Genomic DNA, 14,992 nt, shown 5'->3' on the forward strand with positions numbered 1-14,992 from the left:
GGCACCATGTAGGCAGGCACTTCCCCCAGATACCTACCCAACACCAGAGCTCTGGTCACCTTTAGACTGCCTTAAGAGGCAACTCTGAGGTTTATTTTGACTTCTCCAGATACCCTTTGGGGGCAAAAACAGACTGGAGAGAAGAAGCATAAAAGCTTACTCATCCCTTTGCTCTTGTTAGGCAGCTGGTCTGTTAGGACAGAATGGGTGGCCCAGTCTTCCTCTTGAACTAGAGGGGGATTGAGAAGGGGAGTTTTCCTGGTGCTCAGCAGCCTTGCAGAATGAAGGAATCCCTGCTGCAAAAATTTCATTGTTCTTTGGCTTTCTAGTTGTGGACGTGAGGGCTGCCAGGAGAGTTCCCTCCACTGCTTGTCTGTCCAGGGGGCAGACAATTCAGAGCATCATTCAGCCAAGGTTCCTCCTCCTCACCACTGTACACCTTCAAGGTGCCAGCAAAGGGAGTGGTGAGGGCTCAGCAATCACAGAGCAAATCTGACATGCCTACTAGGGATGAACTTCCTTTGGCATGAGAGTGTTGTGAACATTGCTCTCGTGCTGTTTCACATGAAATTAAATTATTTGTGTAAATGGTGGGAGGAAACGGCAATATTAACAGCTTGGACTGGGTAAAAGATGAAAATGCCCTCATCTAAAGAGGAAGACATGGCATGAGGCCACTGGTTGCCTTGGCATGTTCTGACTGTGCTTTTTCTGCCACTATAGGCCTCTCTAGTCGTGTGGGTTGTCATCCTGAGGTTCATGGGGGACCTGCCAGAGCCAGCAATGTTTGCCAAGAATGCCACCTCCAAGAGCAGCTCCGTGATGACACAGATATATGACACAATTGGCAGGAAAAATCAGGTCCAGTTCAGGAATGACAGCCCAAATATGGTGAGAGGAGCAGGCTATGTTTGTATTTTCATTTGCTCTCTTTGGTTGCTGTGCTGTTCTACCAAAAGTGAGAAAAGTAAAGGAACTCTTTTCATGCTCCTGTCCTTGAAATGCCAGAAGGGCAGTAGGTCCCTTGTCAGTACTAGAAGGACACTGCATCTCCTTCTGGCAGGAGGGAACAAAACAAAAACATCATCTTTCCTTCCTTAATGAATCATTCTTGTTGTGCATTAAGCTAATAATGGTAATGTGTGTTACAGAGAGAAAGCAGAAAGGATAACAAGTTTTCCAAGGGTATCTCTTCCCTGAAGCTGAAACGGTCATCCAAGTTGACAGGGAAGGTAAGAGGTGGAAATAAATTGCTTCTGTTCAGTCTTTTCGCCTGGAACCCTGTCTTCAGACCTGGAAACTTGTTCCCCCACCAAGGCAGTGCAGCCCTGCACACGGGATACCTGGTGCTCTGCTCTTGCTTTGAAACTGCCCCCATGTGCTGCCCCTCATCCTCAGGCAGATAAACTCTGCTCCTTCCTGCTGGACACAGGGAACCATTTTTTACTGAGAATTGTTGGTATTATTTGCCCAAACCCTGAGCAGACTGTGAACTGCCACGTGCTGAGAGATGTGCAGAAAGTTCTGCTAGCCAGTAATAGTGCTTTAACACTGCATTTTATGAGTTAGCTTGACAGAGGGTGAAATGTGGCCTGTTTCTAACTGCTCCTGCACTGAGCAGAAAGAATTTTAGTCAGAAAGATAGAGAAGGAGTGTCTCTCATTTCTGGGAGAGCTGCCCAGTAACCGGGGAGGTTTCTAGAGCAGTCAGGGGTTCTGCTTGGTTTATTTCAGGTGACAGACCAGCTGAGGAGTGGAGAGGAGGCTTTCCAAGAGGACAACTCCATCTCTGAGAGACCTATGTCCAACCTAGAAAAAGTGCACTTCATTATTGGCAATGCAATCCTGCGCCCTGCCATCAGGTAGGACACTTGTACCTCCTTTCTAGGACCAGGCACCAATTACATCAAGGAAATCCAGCACCCACTTTCCACAGTCCTGGTTCATTTTCCAAATGCTAATGTCTCAAATTTATCTCTGGGGATTGCTGACTGAAAGCCCAGGCTAGTCACACAGAACTGAGACTGTAGGCCACACACCTCATGGAAGAATGCTTCACCTTTCTCAGAGGGGACACAGAATGACTTGCTTACTGCCTTTTCTGGTGTCTCCCTGTCCTTATCCTAAATCCACAGATCAGCAGACAGACAAGAGCCATGAGACACAAGCTGCACAGTGTGGAGAGCTCAGAGCAAGTGTCACATATGGGGGTCAAGCAATGCCATTTCATGGCTGGATAACCCAGCAATTGCTGTCCCTGTAGAGCCCCTCCACTTGTCACAGAAGGTATTCCAGCATGGGAATTGCACTCAAACTGCTCGAGTAACAAGGGGTGGCAATAGGCACCAAGTATACACTGAATATTTTCCTGCCAAAGCCATGACATAGTTTCTCCTTTGGTTCACTACAGGTAGTATCTGAGCTCAGATCCACTCCATCATGCTGCAGTCATGCCAGGCTTGCAGTGGAAATGTCACCAAAGACAGTTCAGACAGTGAATCATTATCTGTTGTTTTCATATGTTTCATTACAGAGATGAGATTTATTGCCAGATTTGCAAACAACTCACTGAAAACAGCAACAGAAGCAGCTATGCTCGAGGCTGGATCCTTCTGTCACTTTGCCTTGGTTGCTTTCCTCCTTCAGACACATTTGTGAAGGTACATTCCCAACCTTTCCGACAGCAGCTGAAATGCCTCAGCTGATCTGATTTCTTATGCATTTTGATGTTTTGATACAAATAGCCACATAAACTGTTTGGCTGCCATAGGAGCTGGTGCTGTGATTTTAGCAGAAACTGTCTCAATTCATATGCTGAGCTGGGAATTTAAATAAATTATTGCAGTGCTCACTTTTTCATGTCATACCCCACAAGTTGGTTCTGCTTAGAGCTGTAATCTGCAAAGAACCTGTCTCTTCAGTTGGAAACATTAACCTTTGCTCTAACCTAATCATAAGAAGAAAGCCTCCACTGTCTAATATTCATTACACAGTTAACATAGAGAATAGACTGACACATCCTTTCTCAGTAGTCCAGAAGTTTTGGAAAAAAATTGGGGTAGAGCTTCTTACATGGGTGTGTAGTGAGAGAACAAGGGGCAATGGTTTGAAGCTTAAAGAGGGGAGATTCAGGTTGGACATTAGGAAAAAGTTATTTTCTGTGAGGGTGGTGAGACACTGGCCCAGGTTGCCCAGGGGAGCTGTGGAAGCCCCATCCCTGCAAGTGTTCAAGGGCAGGTTGGATGGGGCTTGGAGCAACCTGGGCTGGTGGGAGGTGTCCCTGCCCATGCAGGGAGGTTGGAACTGGATGATCTTTAAGGACCCTTCCAACCCAAACCAGTTTATGATTCTATTCTGTGATGATTCTATGAAAACTTGGTGTCAAAAGCCTCTGTTTCCAAAACACTAGTCCCACCCCTAACCTTTAGTACTTGCCGGTGAACTCGAAGGTCACTGTGTTTAATGAGGTTTAGTGCTTCCTAACTCTTTCTACTGTTCTGTACCTATAGTACCTGTTGAATTTCATCCACCACGGGCCCACAGGCTATGCACCATATTGTGCTGAACGTCTGAGACGTACTTATGTCAACGGAGCACGGACTGAACCTCCAAGCTGGCTGGAACTTCAGGTAGTCAACTCCCCTTCTGATAATTTATATTTATATGTGTCATTTATCCACCACCCTCTCCTCCATGAAAAGTGCCTGGAAAAGTAACTTCATTTGCAGAACTAACTAGGGAATGTGTTATTAGGCTTTGGAAGGGGATGGAGTCAGTCTCTCCAAAGGCTGCCTGGCCATTCTTTGCTAAAATCACCTCTAAAGGGACGTTGTCTTCTCACCTGTGTGAGACACCACCTCTGTGGCAGTCAGTTCCTGGGCAGCTAGAATATATGATTTAAATACAACTGACTTGCATTTGAGGAAATGGGGTCAAGTGGTGCTAGGGGAGATTCAGGCTGGATATTAGGAAAAAATGCCTTCACAGAAAGTGATGAGGCCTTGGAACAGGCTTCCCAGGGAGGTGATGGAGGCACCATCCCTTGAGGTGTTAAAAAAACTGGTGGACATGGTGTTTTGGGAGATGGTTTAGTGGTTAGGAGTTGCAGGGCTGACAGTTGGACTTGATGATCTTTTCCAACCTTGGTGATTCTATGATTTTATGCTGGATTGTATTTACTCACCTGTCCTAAGTCCAAAAATGGAAACCAATTGCACAAGGGAACTGAAGACCCACTGCCTCGCTCTGGACATCTTAGATATACCTCTCTGGCTATTCAGTTAACCTAAATCCAGTGGAGGATGTCAGTTAAAAGCTGCAACACATGATTTGCAGGGAGATGCTTCCATCCACTGAGGAACCAGAACCACCTCCTGAAGGAAGCTCTTACCATCATGTGTGGAAAGAACAGGACTTCAGCTTTTAAAATGAAGTGTGCATGATAGGGCTACATCAGCACCCTCTCCCTTCTTTTAAATGTCACCCTAGGAATTAGAAGTCACAGACACATTCATATCACCACCACCACCACTCCCCCACTCTATCAACCCTTATAAGAAGACATCATTTCAATTCCCTCCTAAATCTCATTGCCTAACACACGTCTCCCTGAGCAAGATGCCTGCTTCAGGCCACATCTCCACTGATGTTTGGAAGGCTGCAGCCAAAGGTGACCAGGCTCACAAAAGGTTTGTCTGCACTGTTACGTGATAAACAACTACCCTGAGCTGGGGGAGGAGAGAACTTGATTCCAGTGTTGCTCCAGGGATGTAATTTATATTCAAGGTTCACCATGCATTGAAGAGACCATGTGGGCTTTGGAGATTCACTTAAAGATTGTTGGATGGGGTGTACAGTGTGTGCAGCTCTTAAATCTTCATTCAGCCTTCTTCATTCCTCACAGACAAGTAGAGTTTGCCCATAATTTGTTTCTCTCTTTTGACTCTGACTTACAGGCAACAAAGCAGAAGAAACCCATTATGTTTAATGTCACCCTCATGAACGGCCAAAGCATCACTGTCCCTGCAGACTCTGCTTCCATTGCCAAAGAGATCTGCCAATTCATATCAGATAAAACAAAACTGAAGGATGTGTTTGGTTTTTCACTCTACATTGCTGTGTTTGATAAGGTAAAGTGCAGAAAAAGAGAAAGAAAACTCTCTTCTCTTCCTGTGGAGCTGCTGCTGTCTGCCCAGCCCCACTGAGGACTCCCCCTGAATCCTGGAAGTACACCCCATCCCAGCCCTATGCTCGGACCAAATTGGTTCCCAATCCCAACTGAATCACAGGACCTGATGATCTTATTCTGCCTTTCTGCTGGGCATCCACTTGGCTGAGCATTTGCCTTTGCCAGGTCACATACCTGATCAGTGTCCCTGCTCCCAGCCATGGCCAGTGCAGCTCTGTGGTCCCCCCACCACATTCTGTGCCCCCTGCCCGGCAGGCATGTGGCACTGCAGAGCTGCTGGGACAGGGGGGCTGGCAGGACTGTCACACAAGGGATCTTGCCAGGGCTGTGCTGTTAGCTCACAGGCTGGCATTTCAGCCTCTGTGCTTTTTTTTTCACAGTGATGCCCTAGAACAGACACACACAGCAGGATGACATGTTGGTGCTCAGGGTGAGGCACCAACTGCCACGAAATTAATTCACAGATGGCATTTTTGTTTGGATTGCAGCGACACATGCATGGACAAGTGCACCTTAGTGCATACAGGGGGTGAGCAAAGTTCAAGGAGACAAACCAAAGATTACAAACCAGAGCTGCTTTGTGTTAACTTATTTTCCCCAAGACCATCCTTGTGCATAAAACCCAAACATATTTCGCAAAGTACAACTTGCACATCCCTCTGCTTACCTTCTCAAGGTTTCTGTTGCTGTCAGAAGAGCAGGAGTTTTAGGTTTGTTGTGCTTAGCTCGGATCCAAAGCAGTGTCCCTGTGTTCTAGGTGTGGTCTCTGGGTGGGGGACGAGATCATGTCCTGGATGCCATCTCCCAGTGCGAGCAGCTGGCCAAGGAGCAGGGCACGCACCAACGCCACACACCCTGGCGCCTCTACTTCCGAAAGGAAATCTTCACCCCCTGGCACAACTCCCAGGTGGATCCTGTCAGCACTGACCTCATTTACCACCAAGTAATCCGTGGCATCCGGTTTGGAGAATACCGTTGTGAGAAGGTGAGTTTTCTTCTTCATCCTCCTCAAGAGATGGAGCTACATTATCATTTCCCATGTTAAAAAGCAACAGATGAATTAAGTTTGTCATGGCTATGAAGCTTTCCCACCTGTCCAGGTGATCATACCATTGGCACACTGGCAGCTGTAATTAATACCTGTTTTACTTCTGCAACTTTCAGTTCATGTTGCAGCTGTATGCATGGCTAAAGGGGCAATTTAGGTCCTTTTAAAATGGCTTTGATAACAATCTCTTTGATGCTATGATTGCATGAAATTTATCCTTATGCTGGGTGACTGTCAAGTTATCCAGACAAAAATGGATAAACCCTATTCCTAAATTGGCTTCAAGGTTGAAGGAGGCTGGCTGGAATCTGTGACATCTTTCTAGGCCTCTTTTAATCAATCAATTTTTTCAGGAGGAGGATTTGGTGGAGATAGGTGCAAAATATTGTTACATCCAATTTGGAGATTCCATCCACAATGAACTTGTGCAGAAGGTGCTTCATGAATATATCCCAGTGAAACAGCTGAGATCCAAGCCCATGGAAAAGTGGGTGAGCCTTATAACCTACACACATGCTAAGGTAAGAGCTTTGTCTGGCACTTCTGGGTAACCACCGTCAAGGACCAGTTTCTGCTTCTTTCACCATTTCCTCTTACGAAGTCTGTTGAGGGAAGAAGGAAAAACATCTCTGTTTGTATATCCCGAATAGTTAATTAAGACTGGAGAGTGAAGAACTTTCAACTCACTCTACTGTATAGGGTTCAACAGGATTGAAAACACAATGAAAAAAGTCTATTTAATTTCTGAATAGAGTATCTTTTAAGGCTCTCTGTTCCACATCTGATAATTAAGTCAGGATGGGCATGAGATGGAATGATCTGGCTGGGTTACAGGAATTATTTCCAAAGCACCCAAATTGTGTTAGACTGACTGTCAGTCAGTGGGGAGATCTGAGGGAAATTTGGGATCCACATGCTTGTGGGCAGCCTCACCTGCATGTGGCTTGGGAACGTCTGGGATCAGACCTGCTCTTTATTGTTTGTACATCAAAAGATTTGCAAACAAAATTTTAATGAGAAAACCTTGGGTGTCCTTTGCTATTGCAGGCCCCATACACACAGGACCGTCTCTCCCGTCAGGCTGTGAAGGAACAACTTGTAGATTTTGCTCGTTTCCAGTGGCCTTTGCTTTTTTCTCGATTCTTTGAAGTTACTAAGTTCTCAGGTAATGTCTAGAACCTACGAGTAGAGGACAGATATAAGATCAAGAGAGAAGGACTTGGATGGCACTGATAAGGAGTTATTTTCTGCATTTTCAGGTCCCAGCTTACCCAAGAACTACTTTATAGTTGCCATAAATTGGAAAGGTATCTGCTTCTTGGATGAGTCAGAAAAGAGGCTCCTCGAGCTCACCTTCCCAGAGATAACAGGCATCCACACCAACAGGTGAGTGCCCCAGAAAGCCAAGATCTGAAGAAGGCATCTCTGCCTGTATTCAAAAAGACTCTTCCATATAGGAGGGATGTGGCCTTTCTCCACTGTCCTGCCAAGTGATTTGATCTGAGCCTGGAAAGGTGATTTAGCCTAGGGCTGGGAAGCAAAGGGACAGGTTCTGAGCCTGGAAAGGAAACACTGAAATGGCTGAATATACTCAGCTGGTGGAAGGAAAGATGATCCTGCTCTATCAGGAAGGTAGAAGGAAGCACAGGCAGGCATCAAGTCCAGAATGCTCCAAATATTTTGCATAATAAAGCTGCTGTCTCTTACATATGCTGAGAGTTCATGTACTCCCTAGACGTGATGAACCTGAACTGGATAACTGAGAGAAAGAGGGTAACCTTTGGCTTCCTCAGGGCACACAGTTTTAATTAGTTGCCCAGTTACTCTAAAAGCAGTGTTGTCTATAATGAAGCAGTTTTGTACATAACATGGTGGGGTCCAGAATGTCTTGAACACCTACCAACCCATGAGAAGGTAAATCAAGAACTACCACTGCTCACTGTGAGGGAGTTCTGTGCCAGGGAATGTAGGTGGCTTGGCTGTGATTGCAGATGGGTCTGTAAGTTTTTCAGATGCTCTGGTAACAAACTGTTGAATAAAACATAGGGCAGTGAAGTCATTTGGACAGAGTTGCACTCTCATCACCCTTCGTGCCGAGGAGTTTGTTCTGACGTCTGTAAACAGCGTTGTCATTGCTGAGCTGGTGGTCATGTTCCTGGAAGGACTGAAGAAGAGATCACCATTTGCCATGGCAATGTATGAGAAAAAATCCCAAGGTAAGTCCTATCACTTTACTACAGGGTATGGAGGAAAGAAACCACAGCACTTGTTTGATCCCCCTCCCTGGAGGTGTTGAAGGGCAGGTTGGATGGGGCTTGGAGCAACCTGGTCTGGTGGGAGGTGTCCCTGCCCATGCAGGGGGGTTGGATCTAGATGATCTTAAAGGTCCCTTCCAACCCAAACCATTCTGTGATTCTATGATGATTCTATGATAGAGCCCAAAGGGAGCTGGGAGAAGTTCAGCAAGAGTCCCTTTGCTCCAGGAGGAGTGCCTAGTGATCAGCAAAACAATAAGGCAGCTTGACTTAAGACATGCAAACATCCAAATTCCTTCTCCACTCTATTCCTTTGCCTATTTTATTTAGAAGTTACAATATCCAACAACTCAGCCTGCTTATACCAGGAAGTTGGATCTGGGGTCCTTGTAAATACTTTCCAGGAAAGTTTCACGAAGGTTGTAAACTGGAAGTTTCTATGGCGTGTAGTTAATTGGAACAGAAGAGATTCCTTACAAGCAGTGAGTTTCTTTCCATGCTTTGCCCCCAGTTCTAGACACAAACTCAGTGTCCATCTGAATCAAAGAGAGTTCTGCCATTGCTCTTAGTGGGTCAAAATCAGGCTGTCAGAGGAAATTTAAGTGACTTCTCTGAAGCATTGCTGGATGCTTAGCTGCATTTACACAAATCACTTCCTGTTGCTAATTGAATTCAAGCCTTCGAAATACAACTGTCCTGTCTTTCACATTGCAATCCCTTTGCATTTCTTGGACTGTCCAGCCTGAACACTACTCCCTTATGCTGTTTTCCAGAAGACTCTGCCATCCTGGCCTTCAAGAAGGGAGACTTGCTAATCCTTAGCAAAGACAAAAGGCTGGATGAAAATTCTGGATGGATCTCTGCCCAGAATGAAAGGACAGGAAAAACAGGGAATGTATTTTTGGAAGAGATCTACATCATCCCTTCTCTGACAAAACCCTCTAGTCAAGTGCTGGTAAGAAAAGTTGAGCACTGTCTTAGAAGAGACTGGAAGATAAATGATAATAACAGTGTTAAATATGATTGAATTTATAACTGGAAGTTAATTGTTTCTCCAAAGTCAGACAAGTTCTATACCTCCCATTGAAGCAAAGCATTTCATTCTGTCCTGTCTGAAACCAAAACTGAACCTAGGCCAAACTCTAAAGACAAGACTGCATTTGCACAAAAGCAAAGACTTTAAAAATAACTGTCTGTTCCCCATGAGGGATTTCAGCACCTGGAATTGGTAGCAATTAGTGGCAATGGGTCTGCAGTTGAATTTGATTGGTGATGATATATTAGGTGTCAAGGGAAGCTCCAAGTGCAGAGGTTGCTTTCAAAGAATATAGCCTTGGAGGGAGTCAACACAAGGTTTTCCACTGACCACTCACTCTGCTAACAATTTTGTCTTCAATTTTGGAGCCTCAGTATATTGGATGGGATGCTGGCAAGTAAAAAGCTAAAAAAGTTGTGGAAAAACACATCAGTGGTTAGCAGGTCCACTTCCAACAAGTGTATTGCTTTGGATAATCACACATATTTTGGTGGCTACTGCTGTTGGGTGTCTGGAAATTACTTGCTTAAGTCTCCTAATCTAAAGTATCTCCTGAGTCTCTGAAAGATGCTGCTTAGAGGACAGAAGCTCTTCTGCAGCACAGAGAACTCCAGCTCAGTACACACCGTTAGCATGTATGTAACACCTGACAATATGCGCAGAGACCTATGTCCATGTGACATCTCTACATGCTGTGTCATTCCAGAGTTTGCTGATGATGTCTCCAGACCAGAGGAGGACAGCTTCACAGAAGTCCTTTGTGGACGAACCTGATGAAGAGGATCTCAAAATGAAGCCTTACACCTTGGAGGAGTTTTCCTATGAACACTTCAGGTGAGGCTCTCTGTGTAGTGTGTGCCTGCCTTAAGAATGTTTTGATTGCTTTTTGGTGATGCTTAAAGCCTAGGAAGTAACAGCATCTCCCATTTCTGATTAGGATCCTTCTCTTAGCTCCCTGTAATTGTGTGACTGGGTGAGCAGAGATTCTGGCATGTGGCCTACTTGTATCGTTTGCAGAAATGCAAAGTGCATTTGTAGAAGTGAATAGCAGAAGGACCACACCTGGACTTACTTCTTTCCAGCAGGCCTTATTCTTACTTCTCACCCTTTCATCTACACTTACCAGTTAGGAAGGATACGCAACATCTCAGGCCTTGGACATTAAGGGAAAAATTAGTATTCTAGAACCTCTTTTTGCAAGCCTTATCCCCTCTGGATCCACAAGAAACTACATTTTCCTGTTCTTGTTGGCCTGCATAATCAAAGGAGATACACACTCACTGCCTTAGGAAAGAACATGCCTAGAGATAAAGTCTGACCTCCTATGTTCTTAGCAATACTGGCCCAGTAATTTTGTGTTGCCTGCACTTGTCTTCACTCAGGACTCCTGAGAAGGAATCCATCAGCAAAGCAGTTCTCCAGAAGTCCCGTGGGCGCAGTCAGCTGTGGGCACACTCCAAGGAGCCCTTGAAGCAGCCCCTGCTGAAGGCAGCGTGCACAGACCCTGATCTTCGGGACTTGGCTTGTCAGGCGTTCACTGATATCCTTTCACTCTTCTTCTGGAGGCCTGAGGGCACTCAGGGGAAGGAAGAGCTAGCGACCTCCTCTGAACTCACCTCCACTGGGATAATCCCGCATCCAGAGTAGAGATACATTTACATCAAGGTGGGGAGTATCCAGCTCTCCATGACTTAGCCTTGCTTCCTTTGTCTACAGAGGAAAAGTTTCTATTCCCTCCCAAAGCTCCACAACTCCTGATGGCTCACTTCATCTCTCAATGGCTTTAGGAAGAAGTGAGATTTAGGGCAGATGACCAGAGCAGGCAGATAGTGCTGCACAAATTGCAGTGAAGCAGTGACTGCTGTACAGGGAAAGGGAGCAGGACACAGGTAGGGAATATGTTCCACACCCTCCTCCCAGAATTTGCAACTGTGACTTCAGCAGTCACTGATATGTTAAGATGCAGGTGAGACTTCCCATTTACCTTATAGAATCATAGAATGGTTTGGGTTGGAAGGGACATTAAAGATCATCTAGTTCCACCCCCCCCTGCATGGGCAGGGACACCTCCCACCAGCCCAGGTTGCTCCAAGCCCCATCCAACCTGCCCTTCAACACTGCCAGGGATGGGGCAGCCACAGCTTCCCTGGGCAACCCAGGCCAGGGTCTCACCACCTGCATGGTGACAAACTTCTTCCTAATGTCTAATCTGAATCTACCCACCTCTAGTTTTGATCCATTCACCCTCGTTCTACTACTACTCTATGTCCTATAAAGTCCCTCCCCAGCTTTCTTGTAGGCCCCCTTCAGATACTGGAAGGCCACAAAAAAGTCTCCTCAGAGCCTTCTTTTCTCCAGACTGAGTAACCCCAACTCCCTCAGTCTGTCTTCATAAATCATACCTTCCAAACTTTTCCCACTTTTGGCCTTTACAAGACATTCACCCATCATGAAATTCATGGGGGACTACCCCTCAAAGCAGGCACACTCCTCTGTGGAGGTCACTGACCAGATATTTGTTGCAGCTATGCAGGAGGAAGTCCTGCGGGATGAGATTTACTGTCAGATTATGAAGCAACTGACGGAGAACAGAAACAGGTACTGACCTGGGGACATGTGTATATATATATAAAGCATGTAGATCACATTAGATCATTTCCCACCAATACTCTGAAGTAGTTATATTATCTAGGTTACACAACTGGCTTGCAGAGCAGGTTGGTTATACAGGATCCAGCACATGGATAAGTTGCTGAAACAAGCTGCTGTTTTGCGTCCACACCCCTAAAATGAGAATTTCACCAACTTGCAGGAGAACTGAATTGCAAAAAGAAGCTTAAAATAATACTAATCATGAAGAATGGAATGGTTTGTCTGTTTCTAGCTGCAGTGTGTCACTGCAAAAATTAGAGAAGGAACTACTGGTCATTTATTTTCTTTCTTACTGTTCCACAGATATTAAATTTAGTGGAACTTTTACCATGTGTGTAACTATTAAATGGTAAATTTCCATGTGTGCAGTGAATCTTGCAGGCTATTTAATGCACAGTCTGTAACCATGGTGCCAGTGCCATGCCTGATGTACTCTCACCAATTTAGTTCAGTGGGTCATTCACTATTTCAACAGCACTCACTTATGTGGAAGAACAACGCTTGAAAGGTGGCTATTTCCATATTATTTTCACTAGAACAACCAGAGTAACAAATCTTTCACCCTTCACAGGCTACTGCCCTGTGAACCATGTCACGTTCTCACTGAGGCACAAACACCACTGATCTATAGAGTATAAATGGGATTAACATAGTGTGTCTTTATCTGCAAAATTAGGCAACTAAATGGGAAGAAAGAAGCCAGGACCTCTCTATTCAGCAGTCTGGTGCCCATTGGCTTTCCCAGCCAAACCCACTGTGCACCATTGGGCCTTGCAGGGTGGTCCCTGTGACACAGCTGAAGTGGGTTCAGCTCCTGGTTTTGAAGGCCAACTGACTGACCTCCTGGCTGCAGAGCCTTCCCTGCTGCCTAGGCTGAGAAGCCAGGAGAGACGTGATTGGCAGATTTCACAGGTCCAAGGGCTGGAGGAACTAGCTTTCTGCCTGAAAATTGTACAGACTTGGAGTTTTTTAGAACTGTGACCTCATGACACAATGTCACTTTTCAGAGCAGGAGCATCAGTAAGGGCAAGTCAGTTACAAGCAACGTGCAGGTGCTGGGCAAGCCCAGAGGGCAGGTGAACATAAGCAGCTGATAAAGCACAATCCAAAGAAATAAGAGCTTGAACAGCAAATTGACAGTGGCTTTCCAAGAGAATGGCCATGGATCATTGCTGCCAAGACGACTGTTAAACTAGAGCTTATATTTATTAATAAGATTTGCAACTGTCATGAAGATTTAGGAGCACCATTGTCTTTGCATTCGGTCTGTGACTGTTGCACAGGAAGAGGCTGCAGCTCTTGTGAGAAGGCTCTGTGGATCTACAGCTCCCTGCTGACTGGCACAACACACCACGATAGGACTGTGCTTCCCTTCCCTGTAGCTGGTGTGTGGTCAGACAAATATTGTGTGTGTGGTTAAACTGTTTGCTTTGTGTTCACAGGTACAGTGTGACCAAGGGCTGGCAGCTCCTTTGGCTCTGCACTGGCCTGTTCCCACCCAGCAAGTCACTGCTGAAACATGCCCAGAAGTTCATGGAGACACGTCAGAAAGAGACACTGGCCCTGGAATGCAGTCGGAGGATTCAGACAGTGATGAGGTAAACACAATCTGGCACATAGCCAGCCCAAACTGGACAAAAGTAATGAATCATAGAATCATCCTGTTTGGAAGGGACCTTGAAGATCATCAAGTCCAACCATCACCTAAATCCCCCTACCATAACCTAATTTACACATTCAGTGGTTAAATCATGTTGCTAAACACTGTATCTGTATTTCTTTTAAACACTTCCAGGGATGGTGACTCTACCACAACCTCCCTGGGCAGCCTGTTCTAGTGTCCAACCACTCTCTGGGTATAGAAATTATTTCTAATCTCCAATCTAAACCTCCCCTGGTGCAGCTTCAGGCTACTTCCTCTCCTCCTGTCATTGTTCACTTGGGAGAAGAGGCCAGTTCCCACCTCCCTATAACCTCCTTTCAGGCAGTTGTAGAGAGCAACGAGATCTCCTCTCAGCCTCCACTTCTTCAAACTAAACAATCCCAGTTCCCTCAGCCTCTCCTCATAGGGCTTATTCTCCAGACCTTTCACCAGCTTGGTAGCTTCTCTGGACAAGCTCCAGCAACTCAACAACCTTCTTGTAGTGAGAGGCCCAGAAATGCACACAGGACTCAAGGTGTGGCCTCACCAGTGTCTAGCACAAGGGCACCATCACTTCTCTACTCCTGCTGGCCACACCATTCCTGATGCAAGCCAGGATGCTGGTGGCCTTCTTGGTCACCTGGACATGCTGCTGGTTCATGTTCAGCTGCTGTCAACGAGCACCCCCTATTCCTTCTCCACCATGGAGCTTTCCAACCACTCATCAGGTGCTAAAAAATCACAAGGGCTAAAATATTGAGACTCTTCCCTTCCTTCCTCTCTTTACATCCTTTTAAAATGATGGTTATTTTTAATTGTCTTACAGACATTTTGAAGTGCCAGGAGAGGTCAGCCTCACAGATTCACTTTTTTCTTCCACAGAGTTAGCCATGTTTTTCAAAGTTCAGCATCACACATAATCAGCAGACCCCCAGAGCTGAGTATTTCAAACATGCTGAAGGGCAGGCAGATTGAAATTAAATCCTGAGCTGTCACTGACAAGGTCCTGCCCTTGGCTTTCCTTTGGTGAGGCAGCAGGTCATTAACACCCTTATGCCTGAGGATGAGTCTTGAGTTTGACTCAGTAGTACAGAGCTGCACACATGGAACCATAGAATGGTGAAGGTTGGAAGGGACCTTAAAGATCATCAGGTTCCAACCCCTCTGCTATG

The 14,992-nt window shown here is 45.8% G+C and overlaps 1 protein-coding gene across 1 annotated transcript in view; it reads left to right on the top strand.

Annotated features, from left to right (window-relative positions):
* The window catches only part of MYO7B (myosin VIIB), a 64,317-nt gene that overhangs the window by 27,689 nt on the left and 21,636 nt on the right, over positions 1-14,992 (top strand). Inside the window, exons 25-40 of the mRNA XM_009993519.1 lie at positions 724-891; positions 1,152-1,232; positions 1,734-1,861; positions 2,533-2,659; positions 3,509-3,628; positions 4,955-5,128; positions 5,945-6,172; positions 6,589-6,756; positions 7,283-7,400; positions 7,495-7,621; positions 8,282-8,451; positions 9,264-9,445; positions 10,233-10,360; positions 10,909-11,066; positions 11,971-12,124; positions 13,621-13,776. Of these exons, the coding sequence (XP_009991821.1) occupies positions 724-891; positions 1,152-1,232; positions 1,734-1,861; positions 2,533-2,659; positions 3,509-3,628; positions 4,955-5,128; positions 5,945-6,172; positions 6,589-6,756; positions 7,283-7,400; positions 7,495-7,621; positions 8,282-8,451; positions 9,264-9,445; positions 10,233-10,360; positions 10,909-11,066; positions 11,971-12,124; positions 13,621-13,776 (2,387 nt within the window). The remainder of the gene's footprint in view (positions 1-723; positions 892-1,151; positions 1,233-1,733; positions 1,862-2,532; positions 2,660-3,508; positions 3,629-4,954; positions 5,129-5,944; positions 6,173-6,588; positions 6,757-7,282; positions 7,401-7,494; positions 7,622-8,281; positions 8,452-9,263; positions 9,446-10,232; positions 10,361-10,908; positions 11,067-11,970; positions 12,125-13,620; positions 13,777-14,992) is intronic.

Source organism: Chaetura pelagica, unplaced genomic scaffold (assembly GCF_000747805.2).
Source record: "Chaetura pelagica isolate M959 unplaced genomic scaffold, ChaPel_1.0 scaffold192, whole genome shotgun sequence".
In the NCBI taxonomy this organism is placed as follows: Eukaryota; Metazoa; Chordata; class Aves; order Apodiformes; family Apodidae; genus Chaetura; species Chaetura pelagica.